Genomic DNA, 12,316 nt, shown 5'->3' with positions numbered 1-12,316 from the left:
AAAATTTTCTCTATCAAATTTTCTACTGAAATGTAATGTTATAGAAAAGTTGGCAATACGAAACATATATTTTTAAATATTTTCGTTCAGGAACTAAGTAAATCGCAATGGAAAAAAAAAAGGGCTTTTTAGCGGGAAACGGGAACGGGACAGTTGCTTTCTTCATTGAATAATCTAAATAATTAATACGAAGTGGTGTTTTGTGGTTAATGATCGCATTAAGTTAGTCGGAAGACATTCGCGAGTGTTATTACATTGGAGTATTCAATAAACAAAGTGTGTCTGCCTATTTTCGCTTCGTGCTAGGAAGCCGCTTCATAGCTCAAAAGTTTATGCGGACTTTTGAGTTAATTCGTTTGGGGTTCGGAGTAGGAGTCTACTCCGAGGGTGGGGGCTTAGGTTTCATCATCATCATTCATCACCTTTCACCATTTCATTAATCATCAAGAAAAAAAAATACGTCAGACATGGCTGTATGGGCATAGTTCCCTTTGCCTTACCCTTCGGGGAAAACCAAACCAAAAAAAAAAAAATGGAAAAAAAAAGAAACTGTCAATTATGCACGCACACGTCAACATCGTCAACAAACAAATCGTCAATGACATGACCACGACATGCATGACGAACGGACAGACGACCACCAGAGAAAAGAACGAGCAAAATTGACTCGGTAGACGTGGTCGCAAAGAAAGGTTTTTCTTCTAAATCTGTGATTATAAACGTGGTGCTGAGTGGTCCGTGCCCCGTGGTTTTCAAGTTCAAGTTTATTTACTATGCTCTACGAAAAAGGGACTCGAGCAAAGTTAAGTTAACGTAGGTCGGTTCATTGAAAGTAAGTTTTATAAACAAAACAAAATTTTCCTTTGACGTACATTATTTTATTAAAGTACTAAAATAAATACATTTACGGGCCCGAATTAGATACATATATACGAGTTTATGTACCTATAGTACTGAAGCTGAAGCACAATAATAATAAAATAATTAAATTACTTTGAAGAAAAGTAATTCTTCTGTCAATTATAAATTTGGAACCTGTGTAAGTTATACCATAATTTCAAGCATCTTTCCCGTATGAGTAGCTAGAAAACAAAATTCTACTTGCTAATTCGATATGATCCAGACACCAAATTTCATTAAAATAAATTACAAAGGTACCGGTACAAAGGTAAAATTATAAAGGCCGGGTACAAAGGTACCTAATAATAATCCTCCATGCTGCTACTAAATATTTCCTTTAGGTGTCTATAATACTAATGGCATGCTGGACAATGAAGGACAATTTTCCTAAATCAAACAATCAAAGATCAATTACTTCTTTATTCTATTATTTATTTTTATTTTCATTTTCAGCCACACCAAAGAGTCTCAACAAGAAGGACAAAATAAAAACAATAGTCCCATTATGTCTAAAATGGGTCCTTTAAATGATGTAGTGATAAGCATTGACAACCCAAAAAATGTAACTAAGATTGAGGCGTCCTCGACAGCTGAAATCAATATATTATGTATAAACATAACTCCATATAGCCAGTTTACACAATTTGCCTGCTGTACAATATTCATTTTTGTATGTTACCTAGCATATGGGTATATCCTGGAACTAATATTCTCGAACCCAGAAGTAAAACCAATAAGTTTGTACATAACATTAGTACAATTTTTTATTACTATGGCACTCAGTTATGTTGAGTCTATGATACGAAGCCCGATAAAGAGGAAGTGAGTATTATAGCTTTAGATAAGAGCTAACTATTTTTTGATAATTAATTTCTTAATGAAGTGTGGGTTTTAATAGCTGAAGATAATATTTTCATTGCATATTTTGTTTGTTTTGATAGACACAAATGGGATAGGATAAAGTAAAAAAGAATGTCCCCTATTCCCAGTAGTCTTACCAGTTGAATTACTGGGAATATCCTTCCCAATAGACTTACTGAATAGTTAGACTTTGCAGTATAGACTTTGTAATTGATAAACAGTAGCTTTATTAAATCAAATCTGTCAAGTGCTAGTTGAATTTGTGCACTGAATGTTCCATACCACCAAATAATTTTTCAGTCAGTTTGGTGTATTTGATTGAGGGAAGAGCTGTGCCCAGGAGTGGGACGTATATAAACTGTTTATGTTATGTAGGCATCCTTAGCACAAGTCCAACTGACACTTGTCTAGTTTTTATCATAGCTTGTTTTAGTTTAATTTTTTAATATGCTACATACGGTCACAAGCATTAATATGTATACACTTTGGTACCATGTCACATTAACTTTTTTAACGAATTGAACTGTAAATCTCACTAAATGTCAAATATGTTAGTGCAACAGAGTCCTAAAGTGGGTACATTATATTGCTCATGACTGTACACGCCTATTTCCCAATGGGGCAAGCAAAGAAGTTCAAAAAAGAAAAGAAAATGTTTTAAGTTTGTTAATGTGGAGTCCAATATGGAAATAAATTTCTTTCTTTCAAAGACTATTTGCTTCGATCCTGACATACTTCTCTTGCTTCCTCCACATTCATCAATAACATATATACACTCTGTAATCGGCCTGTGATCATACCATGCTTGATGCTTGTATGTATTGTAGAAGCAAAAACTAAAAAAATATATGTTTCTGGTTTGGTGACAGTCAAGGAAACAAGTATACTTCAATTTTTTTATGCTAATTGCTTTTCATCTGTTTATTTCAGAATACCTCTAATAACGTGTGCAATATTAGCAGCCCTTACACTGGGTACAATGTCATTCTCCAATTTAGCACTCAGTTATCTCAACTACCCTACCCAGTTGATCTTCAAGAGCTGTAAACTCATACCTGTGATGATTGGGAGCATCATCATTATGGGGAAAAGATACGGCTTCCTAGACTACTGTGCTGCTGTTGTTATGTGTATTGGATTGACTATGTTTACATTAGGTAAGCATTGGCCCCGATTCCTGCAGACACCTCCAAATTTCGGTTTTAGTTATATCTACCTGTCATTTTCTTATCCACCGAAAAGGAAAGGGAAATTGACAACAGTTAATTTTAAACAATTATTAATAAGTAATCCCTAATCGGGTGGGCACAGCCACAAGTAATCAAAGACAACTTGCAGCCACTGTTAATTTTAAAATGATTGAATAATGACATTTCGCTTATAAGCACAACGTGTGCTGTCAACTTAATTCTATCGGGTTATTGGCCAGTATAAAATTTTGGGAGAGTTTTTAAATTTCTGCCTAAAATTGACTTGTTTTCCATAAATTTTATGCCTGTCGATTACCCGTCCCTTTCCTTTTCGGTGGATAAGAAAATGATACGTATAACTTAAAGTACAACTAGATCGTGTGTATTGGAACCATTGTATTTATAATCCTTGATATAACCCTATTCGGAAAACGCGGGACCTATATCGCGTAGTCACAATCTCGAATCCCGGCACGGCCTCTAAGCCACTGAATTTGACTTTACGAGTTTGAATTCATGTTTCATACATATTTAGCTCTCTCCATTGCCCGCTGAGTGACACTGAGCCTCCTCACGAGACCCATAGTAAGCGGCCACGTCTCACTGCTGTAGGTCATTACTGGCAACACGCACTGGTCAAAGACTATCGTCTTGAGACACTGAGGTATTTTGGACGAGAAGATATTCCGCAGCTTCCCGAACGCTGCCCATCCGAGTTGGATCCGACGTGAGATCTCTTTCTCGAAGTTGGACTTACCTAACTGGATTATTTGTCCTAGGTAAATGTACTGGTCTACAACTTCGAGTGTAACGTTCCCAACCTGAACTGGAGTGGGTGCGACATGGTCGTTGGACATAATTTTAGCTATGCTCGGTATTTCCCTGCTCGATCGAATCAGAAATGAAGAGATCCGCAGGAGAACTAAAGTCACCGACATAGCTCAGAAATTTGGCAAACTGAAGTGGCAGTGGGCAGGACACATAGCGAGGAGAACCGATGGCCGCTGGGGCGGAAAGGTTCTAGAATGGCGACCACGTGTCGGCGACGCTCAGTGGGTAGGCCCGTTACAAGGTGGACCGACGATCTGGTGAAGGTCGCGGAAAGCCGCTGGATGCGGGAAGCGCAGGACCGATCGTCGTGGAGATCCTTGGGGGAGGCCTATGCCCAGCAGTGGGCGTCGTATGGCTGATGATGATGATGATACATATTTGATATCACGTGATTTCCAGGATTTGTGCCCAGTTAATGGCTAGACTCGCCCTATTACGTGGGACTTAACATAGAATAATAGTCTGCTTACCCCAGTGGGAAATAGGCGTGAGTTTATGTATGTACTTACACTAAGACAGTTACCTATACTGTTCGTAATTCAACTCATTGACTATTGTTCATCGTCTTATGCATGCATGAATGCAACATGGAATCATTGTAAATGTTTCCTCAATATGTATTAACTGTTCAATTAATATAAAACTTTCCCTTACAGCGGACTCTAAAACTTCGCCAAACTTCGATGTATTTGGCGTCCTAATAATATCATTGGCTCTACTCTGTGACGCTATAATAGGGAATCTACAAGAGAAAGCGATGAAACAATATCAGGCATCGAACAACGAAGTAGTGTTTTACTCGTACGCTATTGCGTGTGTCTATCTCGTTGTAATCACGGCGTGCTCTGGAATCATGACCAAGGGAATCCAGTATTGTGCAGAGGTATGTCCGTTTTGTAAACATTTTATCGTTACGTAGAATTATTGTTTACATGCAAACATGTTTGACATTGGATTGAATTGGAATTGCATTTCAATATGCATTATTTTTTGAATTAGGAACTAATGGAAATGTCCGCAATATCATCTACAACGCCGCATCTAATTATTTGCTTATGTTGAAATTACGCCACGTTTATATGACAGTAGAACTTAGGAGAAAAGTATCATTCAATATTATTTTCCTTCTTCTTGTCGTGCCGCTCCATTGCTGGATTTATGTTTAATTAAAATGGTGAAGTAAGGTTGTTTGCTGCTTCCGACCTGGGCTGCTTCCAATGTGTAAACTAAATAGTACATAGTAGCTGTTATATCATTAAAAATAAGGAAACGGTTTATTAAATCATATATTTGGAGCATTGCACTCTATGGAAGTGAAACGTGGACTATGACACAGAGAGACAGAGAGAGGTTGGAAGCGTTTGAGATGTGGTGTTGGCGAAGGATGGAGGGTATAAGCTGGACTGAAATGGTGTCAAATGAAAAAGTGCTGGAAAGAGTTGAAGAAAAGAGAACCATATTGAAGACTATAGAGAACCGGAGAGGAAATATGATTGGCCACCTGATACGACACGATTCATTTGTAACAAACATTATAGAAGGAAAAATTGAAGGGAAGAGAGGAAGGGGTAGACCTAGGATAACATTTATGAAACAAATAAAAGAGAAGGTGCAGGTCGTGTCGTATCGGGAGGTGAAGGTTTTGGCGGGAAGAAGAGAGGAATGGCGGTTACTCCACCGACAAGAGCGCAGCTCTTAAATAGAGAGAGAGAGAGAGAGAGAGCTGTTAAACGTAAATTATCAGTCGCAAGAATCGGTGCTTAAACACAAAACTGAATACTATGACGGTATTGACGGTGGCATCTAATCAACCCTCGATATAACTAAAGAAAAAGAAACTGGATCAGCGATCAGCTCACGGGATGTGTGCCTGTCCTTGACCACACGGAATAGCTCTTCGACCGTTGCCACCTTCGTCCACTCCTTGATGTTGTCTGACCATATCACCCTAGGCCTTCCCACGCATCTAAGGCACAACATTTTGTCCGACAATATAACTTCAAGCAGGCGTTATGTATGTGTTCTCATATTCATTATTCCTCCTAATCATCGGTAATAAAAAATGTGAGGGTTTTTCCAGTCCCATAGGTAGTTATCATCCTCCGTTCGATGAGCAGACAGGGTGTCTATTTTTTACTTATTATTTAACATCATCATCATAAGTTCGCGACTAAATCTCGGGATAGTCAGAGATACAACCATCGCTAGTGGTAAGTACCCACACCTCACAGAGCTTCCTGTTAGACCAATGTGATAGGTGGTGAGCCGTATTGGCGTCTATAATGGTCGAGCCAACTGTGTTAACGAAAACTGCACTTAAGACATTATTGTCCTAACTTTTCATATTTGTTCCAGACGCCATTAAAGACGTACACAAACATATTCCTGCTGAGTGTAACCGGGTACATGGGCCTGCAGGCGGTGTTGACACTCGTGCGCATATGCGGCGCCACTGTCGCCGTCACTGTCACCACCATGCGGAAGGCATTCTCCATTATCATCTCCTTCTTACTCTTCAGCAAGCCTTTTGTCTTCCAGTAAGTATCTCCCTATCCATCCATAGGGAAAGCCCGTGCCCCAGCAGTGGGGACGTTAATGGGCTGATGATGATGATGATGAAGTATCATACATATCACATAATGTAAGAAGAGATGCCCATACACCTGTCGTGCTGTGCAGTAAAGTTCGCACACAAGAAAGCTTTTTATATTATTTTCAGTTCCATACTTTTGCGACGGAAAAATTCCACTTGATTAACTCAGAATCATGATCGGAATCATCCCCCTCATTATTCGTTACGATGTCACTAAGACCCTGTATAGCAAATAGTACGGCCACTTTGGATCTGTCATTTGACGGACTCGGATCGGATATGAATCGAGAGTAGTGTGAAAACGCTCTAAGTATCTAACGAACTTTTCGTATTTCGTGTTTTCGCTCCACCCGCGTCTTATCTAAAGAACCCTGTCACTGATGCACAGGGTGCGGGGGACCGCCAACACCATCCCTGAGGGTCGTTGATAAGCCCGATTGCTCCATCCTGAGGCACTACAAGCGCATGTGCTGGTGTCTAGTGCCCCCGGAGGGAACAAGCGGTATATGAATTAAAATAAAATTACTTTTTAAATTGTATGTTACTACTATGTATCTTTTGTACTTACTCTATATGGGCGTTAGGGTCGGAAATGAGGATTTTTTTTATGCGAGTACCAAGCTTACGATACCTATCTAAATTTTCTTACAGATACGTGTGGTCCGGCATGCTGGTGGCATTAGCTATTTACCTGAACCACTACAGCAAGCAACATCCGCAATACGTCCCACGCCCACTGTTGAACTGCTGCCATCTTCTACAGAGAATGTACCAATCAGAGTATTCTTATTTGAAGTCTAGAACTAAAATCTATGCTGATACTGTATAGGTATATAAGTAAATAAATTGAGAGGTAGCGGTGGGAAATATAGCTCACAGAGAAGAGTGATCGAATCTATCAGATACTGGTTTCAGAATCACTTTTTTTAGCTCTGTGGCTCTCAGCTCAGTACAATGCTATCTGTGGTTCTGCAAGAAAATATAAGCCTTAATCGTAAGGTTTTAGTGTACATAAAATACCCGGTAAGTCTTCCATACAGGCAACATCGAGCATAGCTATGAATCTCGCTCACTCTTGTGCATGCGGGTAGTTTCCATAAATTATGAAATTCTGATTACAGAATAAAGACAGATTTAAAGGTGACAAAAAACGTTTTCTTTTTTCTATCTAACTTATTTACGATTTTTTTCTTTCTAACTTATTTAAATAAAGAAAAATGTAAATAATAAGTACGACATTTTGTCACGTTTTTCTATGACGTCATTAGTTGCTTGTTTATACAAATTCTATAGTAATTTCATATTTTTGAGAGCCGAAGAGCTAAATAGCGACGATTAACGACGGTGCGTTAGTAAGCGAAAGAGTTACTGAGGCTAGCTATAATGGCTCATTCGCGAACCCATCGCTACTAAGAGGTGATAATATAAGCTAGGTAAACTGGTAAACCAGTAAATAGGTAATAGGTATTATGTTGCTCTTTCGCTGTTGAGCAGTTGCGTAAGGTCACTTCCACATACATACATAAACTCACGCCTATTTCCCACCGGGGTAAGCAGAGACTATTGAATTCCATTTGCTTCGATCCTGACACACTTCTCTTGCTTCCTCCACATTCATCAATCACTTCATACCCGCACGCCGGTCACTTCCACAGTTCCACCTAATGTGTGGTTTTAACTTTTATTCCTTAAGCTTTAAAATGTAAGTAAATAAAAATTGTGATATGAATTTTAATTAAACATACAGTTTATGTTTTGATTTAAGTAGGTATTGCATTTGTTTAGCATTTCACGTATTTAGATTAAATTATTATAAATGAGTTTCTTTATTAAATTTTATGTTAGGCATTCAATTAATTGGCAGAAGGCGAAACTGCTCACCACCTATCATGTTGGTCTAAAGCTGGTTGGGTGAATATCAAAATGTGTCAAGTTTGGTGGCGACTGTCATATAATTTTTTCGTGAAAAATTGGGGAAATTGTGAAAATTGGGAATTGAAAAATTCCTTTTTCATGTCGGAACCGAGGATCCTTTTGGATCTTTTTCATGTCGGAACCGAGGATCCTTTTGGATCTTTTTCATGTCGGAACCCAATTTTTCACGAAAAAATAATAGGAAATTTCGCCACCAAACTTGAAATTTTGAAATTCACCCGGTTGAGGTGTGGGTTCTTAGCGGTACGGAGATGTACTACTACCCAACATATATATATATTTGATTTGGTGATATGTGACCAACAATATAATATTTCAGTACATTTGCCAAGCTATCGCATACTTTTATTTGTATAATTTTAAGTTTCATGCGTTATTGAAATGTTATAAAAGAATTTCTTTTAGTAAGTACCTTTCTGTTTCAAATTGACCATTGTCACAAAATATTGTCTCAAATAAAAATACTGTTGTTTTTATCAATGACATTTATTTCATTGTTGTATGTACAAAATCTTATAAATCTAATCGTTTCATACAAAAGTGTCCAAATGTAATGTGTTTTAATATTTGGAATGTTATTATAAGACACTATTTTCATTGGCTTTATACAATCTCTAGGTCGAATGATTAATTTGTTAAAGCACAGTTTTAATACTTTAGAAGGCGTCAGAAACAATTATTGATACTTCGGTGAGTGATCAGTCGTTATTACAAAATTATATTAGTATTACTGTATTAATAAATTTTAACATGTTTTATATAAGCCGAAGTGGGAATATTGGTCAAATTAATTAACATTATACAGGTCACAAGGTCTAACTATACTAGAAATTAAATATGTTCCTACTCCCGCCCTTTTGCCCACAATGGCGTACCAATAAATACCCTAGCGGATAACATGATTGTCAATCAATGACGTCACGGGGTTAAAAAGGCCACATCGATGCAATTTATCTAAAAAAGCAATATTACAATTTGACACTTGCGCGTATAAGTGCGCAATGCAAACAAATGTCAAATAGCAATATTGACCCCTTTTTAACCCCTCGGGTCTGTAGGCCAAAATTCAATTTTAGTTTAGTGCGACAGAAAAACAAGCCCTCTGTTTCTTGCATGACATATGTCAAGGTTGGCACTCTAAAAAGCTGTCAAACCAAACTAAAATTACGTTTTGTCCGCTGAAAATTGTCACATTGTAATGACAGCTTTGTCTTGGTGATTGTAAAACTTATTTACATGTAGAGTATACTTGAAGGAAATGCACCAAATTATGAGACAGACGGTGAAATAAGTTTTAAAACACTGAATCAATACATAACATACGGCAAAGTTTTAAACCTTAAGTACTTGAGATAAGGTTTAACTAGTCTGCATATCTACTGATGGTCTCACGTAGACAATTTTTGACGATTTCCTTCGAGTATACTCGAATTGCTATAAAGGAATACTACAAAATATATCATTCAACATTGATTTATAAAAAAGGAACTAGAAAAGAATATGAGCATTTATATATCAAAATCGTAATAAAGACAGATTCTATTGTACCAATTCTAGATATTAACTACAGATTTATTCAATTTGTGCGACTGAGGCCGGGTTTATTGACACACGACGATTTGAGTGGCTATGGAAACTCTTATACATCGTCTTATGTTTGAATTCACCGCGCAACTGATTGCGTCCTGTCACCATAAACAAGGCCTTAGTTTTGTCATAGGGGTTTTCTAAAGGGTTACACATGGCTATAAAAACTGTTCTGGTGGTTAAAAACGCCACATTGAAGCAATTCATCGAAAAAAGCAATTTTTCGTCGATTGTTAACATTGCGCACTTACTTTTATATGCGCAAATGTCAAATTACAATATTGCTTTTGAGATGAATTACTTCAATGCGGCCTTTTTAACCCCCCCTGTTTTAAGCTTTACTTAGGAAATATGTATGACAATTAAAACACATAATAACGGGTTCTTACCACGTTTAAAATGGCGATATGAGACTCCCGATATTTCTGCCCGAAGAAAATTATGGATCTACCTACTCCACTCCAATCTCATCAGTCATCCCGTGATCATGGCACTTGCAACAGTGTCGAAATATCGGGAATCTCATATCGCCATTTTAAACGCGGTAAGAACCCGTTAATATGTGTTTTAATTATGATAATAACCGCGTAAACTTAAAACAATATGTATGACAATACCTAGGCTATTGGAAGCATAGCCTTTAGACAATTAATATTTCCATCGCACATACACTCACCGACTGAATTGCAACATGACTGGTCTATGCATCCAGTAGTCTTGGATAGCGCGTCCACCCCACCCTTGGTCTTTATAATAAAATTGTTTTAAATAAAAATGATTTTTGAATATTTTAACAAAACACTCTCATCACTTTTCCTTAGCCAGTATTGATTGCTTTATAAAGAATACAAATAAAATACAATATACATAATATTCTCCCGACTACTCTATCACTCTTAATGTACAATTAACTCTTTGGTATATGGTCCTAAAGCTAGCTTTACTTGTCTTTTTACATGAGGGTCTGCCCCTTTGCAAAGGCTTGAACATTGTGTTTATTGCACTCTTGATTTTGACAAAACCATCTATCCAATCTTTCTATAGTGAAGTACCTAAATAGTTTTGCAAAGGAGCCCTGTTTTATAATAAATTTTAAAACCAACAGAATCGATAAAGAGCTTGGCAATTGGCAGTAATTTGTACGTGATAAGTTTGAAAGTGTCGTTTTATAAATTTATATAGATTTAAATAGCCGTTCTAACACCGAACAGTTTTAGGAAATCGTAGGATTGAGATCTCACGTTTTGGGCCTAAGGTGATAAAAAAATATCACATTTCACTTTTTTAATCTACGAAAATATCATGTCACTAGATTTTACCTTATTGCTTACGTCGTAGTGAACCGTTTTTGTACAAAATGCAAAACAATACCCTACTTGTGCTTAGAAGCTACTGTTAGCTAATAAATAAGAAAATAGAAGTGTTTGCGGATTACAATGACTTAAAACTTACGATTTTTAATGGACTTACGCTTAGTTTTTCATTCATTTCTACTTAGTCACTAATGCTTTGCCTTTCACACAAATTATCGATTGAAATGAACATGGAACAAAGTGAAAGCTAACAATAAGGACAAGCTCACACTTTCCTGTATTCTTTTAGTTGCCTTTTGAGTATAAAAATACCAAAAAATGAATCGTAGCACTGCGTGTGACGGGCCATTATCAAATCTTATTGAACATTGTCTTTCTAAATTGTCGCCGCGATAAATACTTGATTCAGAAAAATAAATAATTTACATTTATACAATTTCTCAAAGGTTCATGCTTACCGATTCCCGTTAAACTAAAATGGAATGGCCCGCACACACTACAATTCGTTGATTCGCTAAAAAGGACCTTACACATGTCATCGTCTGCACTATTTCACTATATCACAGCACTAGTCTTGCACTTCTCTGTATGGTATCTCACTGGTCACTGTGAACGACTCGAAATAGTGGTTTAGGAACTCGAATGTCGGTCGTTTCTCGGGTATCGCGTCCCAGCATTGGAGCATCAATCTGTATATGTCGTCGGGCAGGTAATGCCCTACCGGTTTGGGCATCCTGTATCCTCTTTCGACTTGTTCTATGACTTCTTTGCCGTGCAAACCTGGGTAGGGTATTTGGCCGTATGTGAACAGTTCCATAAGTAGTATTCCGTATGACCAGACGTCACTTTTGATGGAGAATCTGCCGTAGATGATGGCTTCGGGCGCCGTCCACTTGACTGGGAACCGCGACCCCTGCTTCGGGCAGTATTCGTTGTCTTCGATCACTCGCGCGAGTCCAAAGTCACATATTTTAGCTATGTTATTTTCACCTATTAACACGTTTCTAGCTGCTAAGTCTCTGTGTATTAGTAGTTTTGATTCGAGGTACTCCATGCCGGAGGCGACCTGTAATTAGAAGAATCACATATTAATTGTTTAGCAACAC

General features: G+C 37.6%; 3 protein-coding genes across 7 annotated transcripts in view; 2 read left to right on the top strand and 1 right to left on the bottom strand.

Annotated features, from left to right (window-relative positions):
* The window catches only part of LOC126372820 (brain protein I3-like), a 503,203-nt gene that overhangs the window by 235,827 nt on the left and 255,060 nt on the right, over nt 1–12,316 (top strand). The window lies entirely within an intron of this gene.
* LOC126372775 (adenosine 3'-phospho 5'-phosphosulfate transporter 2) lies at nt 605–10,068 on the top strand. 3 transcript variants are annotated; one of them, XM_050018659.1, is made up of 6 exons: nt 605–817; nt 1,354–1,722; nt 2,692–2,918; nt 4,439–4,665; nt 6,138–6,319; nt 7,027–10,068. In XM_050018659.1, exons 2-6 carry the CDS (start codon nt 1,406–1,408, stop codon nt 7,202–7,204), a joined length of 1,131 nt encoding a protein of 376 aa, XP_049874616.1. In that variant the 5' UTR covers nt 605–817; nt 1,354–1,405; the 3' UTR covers nt 7,205–10,068. The 3 variants fall into 3 exon arrangements, with proteins under 3 accessions (XP_049874616.1, XP_049874615.1, XP_049874617.1); XM_050018658.1 differs by having other exon boundaries at nt 605–832; XM_050018660.1 differs by lacking the exon at nt 605–817 and adding an exon at nt 929–1,039.
* Nucleotides 9,141–12,316, bottom strand: part of LOC126372755 (tyrosine-protein kinase Src64B) — an 84,412-nt gene continuing 81,236 nt past the window's right edge. For all 3 annotated transcript variants that reach the window (XM_050018630.1, XM_050018629.1, XM_050018631.1), the window contains one exon: nt 9,141–12,276. In XM_050018630.1, the coding sequence (XP_049874587.1) occupies nt 11,779–12,276 (498 nt within the window). In that variant the 3' untranslated portion in view covers nt 9,141–11,778. The remainder of the gene's footprint in view (nt 12,277–12,316) is intronic.

The sequence above is a fragment of the Pectinophora gossypiella genome, chromosome 14 (genome assembly GCF_024362695.1).
Source record: "Pectinophora gossypiella chromosome 14, ilPecGoss1.1, whole genome shotgun sequence".
Taxonomy (NCBI): domain Eukaryota; kingdom Metazoa; phylum Arthropoda; class Insecta; order Lepidoptera; family Gelechiidae; genus Pectinophora; species Pectinophora gossypiella.
The sequence above is the reverse complement of the archived record's forward strand: the minus strand, read 5'-3'. Positions and strand labels throughout refer to the sequence as shown.